The sequence below is a fragment of the Oratosquilla oratoria genome, chromosome 18, assembly GCF_046742065.1.
Source record: "Oratosquilla oratoria isolate Oo_2021 chromosome 18, ASM4674206v1, whole genome shotgun sequence".
Classification (NCBI taxonomy): Eukaryota; Metazoa; Arthropoda; class Malacostraca; order Stomatopoda; family Squillidae; genus Oratosquilla; species Oratosquilla oratoria.
In genome coordinates this window covers 16,796,594-16,800,396 of record NC_134794.1, presented here as the reverse complement: position 1 = coordinate 16,800,396, position 3,803 = coordinate 16,796,594, and the positions used below count along the sequence as shown (strand labels likewise).

General features: G+C 44.1%; 1 protein-coding gene across 1 annotated transcript; it reads right to left on the bottom strand.

Annotated features, from left to right (window-relative positions):
• Positions 1 to 1,469: 1,469 nt before the first annotated feature.
• LOC143034756 (uncharacterized) lies at positions 1,470 to 2,811 on the bottom strand. The gene is made up of 2 exons (XM_076201104.1): positions 1,831 to 2,811; positions 1,470 to 1,499 (listed from the first exon to the last, which is right to left on the bottom strand). The coding sequence occupies exons 1-2, from the start codon at positions 2,809 to 2,811 to the stop codon at positions 1,470 to 1,472; spliced, it is 1,011 nt and encodes a 336-aa protein (XP_076057219.1).
• Between the last annotated feature and the right edge of the window lie 992 nt (positions 2,812 to 3,803).

Below are 3,803 nucleotides of genomic sequence, written 5' to 3'. Positions count from 1 at the left end.
GCCAAGATAAAAGGGTGGAGTATGTTGGGGGTGGAATGGGTGGAAGTGGTTTTTATGCCTTTTTTTCTACCTCTTGTAAGCGGGAAAAAGCCCTTGGTATATGTATGTATGTAATCATCCTTCGAAACCAAGTTGTCACAGCGATATATGAAACATGAACTCGTACAAAAACAAGAAAGCTCAGCGAAATATGGAGCCTATCTCGGATTTTGTTCATAGACAATGAAGAACAATAAATCGGCTCTAGGCAAAACACCCTTACAAGCTCACTCCTGAAGGCCTTCTTGTCTAGTGGGGATCACTTCGGGAACACTTTTATCTAGACTTGTCACCAATTTGTTTTTCTTGTTATTACTCCTTCGGAAGTTATGGGAGCCTGTGCGCGTGACGGGCGTCGGCGAGAATCACCTCCCCGTTGCTCACCCCAAATGCCAACACCCTCATCACTTCCACCTAGAGGTGCATTCCCGTGGGGCTGGCACTCGATCTATCAGGCATTGTTCAAATGTGCAAAAATTTCTAGATGAAAAAAGTGCTAAATCTGAAGATGCCAGCCAGAATAAGTGTGCAAGCGGACGCCATTCCCGAACAGTTGAGTTGAGACCATTTCTCGCCGTCAGAAACACCCAACATAGGCTATATTACGAAGCTTTCTCTTGCAGTTCATTTGTGCATCCTTGGTGTGCTGTCAGCTGCCTTTATTCATCTTCACATTAAGTATTTGTTCCTTATCACGATCTTATCTGCCTCACAACAAACATACTTTGTTTTTCTCCAAGGGTAAGTCATGTGTGACTAATCTTCTATCCTTTTACACTAAAGTATATAAGGCGTCAGATAACATTGATAATTACGATGTTATATACCTTGACTTGCAAAGCGTTCGACAATGAAAAGATTTCTCAGTACGTGATGTCGTCTGTAAATAGTCCAACCCTAAATGTGTGTTTCAGAGTCAGGGGGAAAAAAAAATTCTAAAAAGAAAAAGAAAAAAAACTCAGCTGAATAGAATTAGGTCAATACAATCATCTGGTACCAATGGGGATAGGGAGACACACATCAGTATATATAAACAGGGCGAGTATCTACACAGACCTGATTGGAGAGGAGGGCGTGGTTTCTATAGCACAACTTTAAACATTTTAAGACCCTACCGGACTGGGTAGGACTCTTATTTCATAATAGCTTCCTCTGTTTGTTTGTTTTTTGTTTTTTTTTCTTTTTCTTTTGTGTGTGTGTGTGTGTGTGTGTGTCTTACTATTAATATTACGAAAAAAAAAACAGACTATAACGTCCATAAATGGCAGCTCCTGAAAGGAAAAGGGAAAATGTAAAGTGAATAGAAGTAGAGACAGAAACGAGAATAAAGAGAGTATTTGTAGCATGAGATACAATGGTTCTAGAATCCATTTCTAGGTGGAACATGTCCCTCTACGCCAGCATTTGGTTTGATTCTTTGTTTTTTCTTTTCAGGAGCTGCACTTTACGGGCACTATAGTCTGAGAATATAGTAAGGCAAACACAAAAAGTCTGGGAGGGTCTTAAGATTGTTAAAGCTGTGCAATGAAAAAGAAAGAACGTGGTCTGTGTATATCCTCACCGTGTTTAGTTACTGATGTGTTTCCACCTAACCTTATTTGCATTAGATGATTTTATGGACCTAATTTTATTCAGCTGAGGGATTTTTTTTTCTTTTACATTTTTTTCTTCTTCTTTTTCCCTGACTCTGGAGTGCACATTTAGGGTTGGACTATTTACAGACATCACTCACTGAAAATCTGTTCATTTTTCTTCTCTTTCCCTCCTCCCTGGGAATCTAAATTGGCCCACCTGCCAAATAGTGACCCTGCTCTCGGGTTTGGGGTCAAGCATGGCCTGCAGGACGCTAAGGAGAGCCCACTCTTGGGACTTCCTGAAGACTCCTGGCATCGTGGCCTTGAGGGCAGGTCCTCCGCGCTCGCAGCATCTCAGGAAATACGTCATCTGGTGCTTGAGGAGGAGGCTCTTCATCCAGGGCTCGTAGTACGGGAGGTGGCCCATGCACAGCTCGTACAGGACACACCCTAAGGCCCACACATCGGCCTTACCTCCTGCGTAAGGATGTTGGGCTTTGTCCACCACCTCTGGGGCCGTGTACCATGGAGTGCCCCGGACACCTTTCATTTCTTTCTCATAGACCTGCGACGTCCTTGCTGAAAAGCCGAAGTCGATAACTTTTACGACTTTCTCTTCGGCATCGAGGACGAGGTTGTCGGCCTTCAGGTCGAGGTGTACAAAGTGGTTCTCGTGCATGAAAGAGACGGCGGACACGATCTGCTTGAAGTACGAGACCACACGATGGCCCCAGGTCCTGGAAGGTGCCTTCAGGTGTCTTTCGAGGGCGTCGAAGAGCGTCCCGCCGGAGCAGTACTCCGTCACAATTATGTCGCAGACCCCGTCCGTGGCGACGTCGACCAGACGGACGATGTTGGGGTGGACGAGGGTCGTCAGGGCTTCGATCTCCTTCGAAGTTTCTCTGGCGCAGTTGTCCCTCCTTGTGGGGATCTTGGCTACGCTCGTGTGCCCTGTAGAGGTGCTCTTGACCAGCACCGTCTTTGCGAATCCTCCCTCGCCGAGGAGGGACTTGACGACGTAGTTGTCGCTGAATGAGTGAATCCTTGTGTCCTCATTGCAGCGAGTCTTTTCTTCTTGCTGGCGATCTTCCTCGGCTGTTCCTCTTGCACAGCAGGTTAAGAGCGTCCGAAGTCGTAGGAAGAACTTGAGCGCGGAAAGGCCCAGACGCTCGCAGTTGTCACCGGGAAGTCGACGCATGGTGACAACTTTGTCCAATTCGGCGAAGGAGGGAGAGCAAGTCCTAGTGGAAGGACACGGGGCCCAGATTTGACCAAATATGCACGATCGTTTCCAAGTGCCTAATAACACACACACACACACACACACACACACACACACACACACATTTCATATTGAACTATATGTTCAATTTCTCATTTCATTATATATTTTCTATTTCACAGCGCTGTATGTGACATATATGACTAAATCTTAACCTTCATACGCATGTAATCATAAACGCGTGCGAGCACCTGGTGATATACAGTAGTAGATAGCGTCACTAACCAGCAGCGTTAGGGTACCGGGTTTGAGCTTGAGGGAGTGAAAACGTGCTCCAGGTGTTACGGACTGGATATGGGTCTCGCTCAGGATAGGAATATGCATAATTTGTAAACGCAAGCTGTTACTTCAAGGGCATGGAATGGTGTGTGGAAAGGGATGGGGTCTACGACAGGTCATCGAAAGACAGAATGTCGAATGGTCAAAATGTCGACATGACAGATGGTCGAATGCGACATAATGTCGGAATATGCATTTCACTGATTATTCGGTCATGTGTGCCTTTTATATTAGTGGCATTTGACCAATCATGACTAAAAGAGGTTGTTTGAAGAAAATCTAACTCGGCAATAAAGATCGATATTTCTCAAATCACTCGACCCATTATGGCCGCCAGGCATGATTTTCTTCTTTAACATAACAATGAAGATAAGACAACTTAAACAGCAGTCATTTATATCAGTTCAATTGCAATTAAGTTAATGAAAGGATTATTAATGAAACCACAGTGAATTGCGATTACTTTATTGCAGTTGATAATGGAATCACACCAAACAATTTTTAACGTTTATTTCTATGTACACTGTCCTATCGAAGACATATTCAATGACTGAACGAAGACACATCAATGATTGAATGATTTATTACAGTTGGTAGTGAAATGACACAAAACAAAGTTTTATGTTTAT

What these genes read in the sequence shown, in the direction of transcription:
- LOC143034756 (XM_076201104.1), bottom strand. Translation starts at nt 2,811, where the DNA reads ATGCGTCGACTTCCCGGTGACAACTGCGAGCGTCTGGGCCTTTCCGCG. An exon ending in GCAGGGTCACTATTTGGCAG is followed by an intron (nt 1,500 to 1,830) that starts GTGGGCCAATTT and finishes CTATATTCTCAG; the next exon opens with ACTATAGTGCCCGTAAAGTG.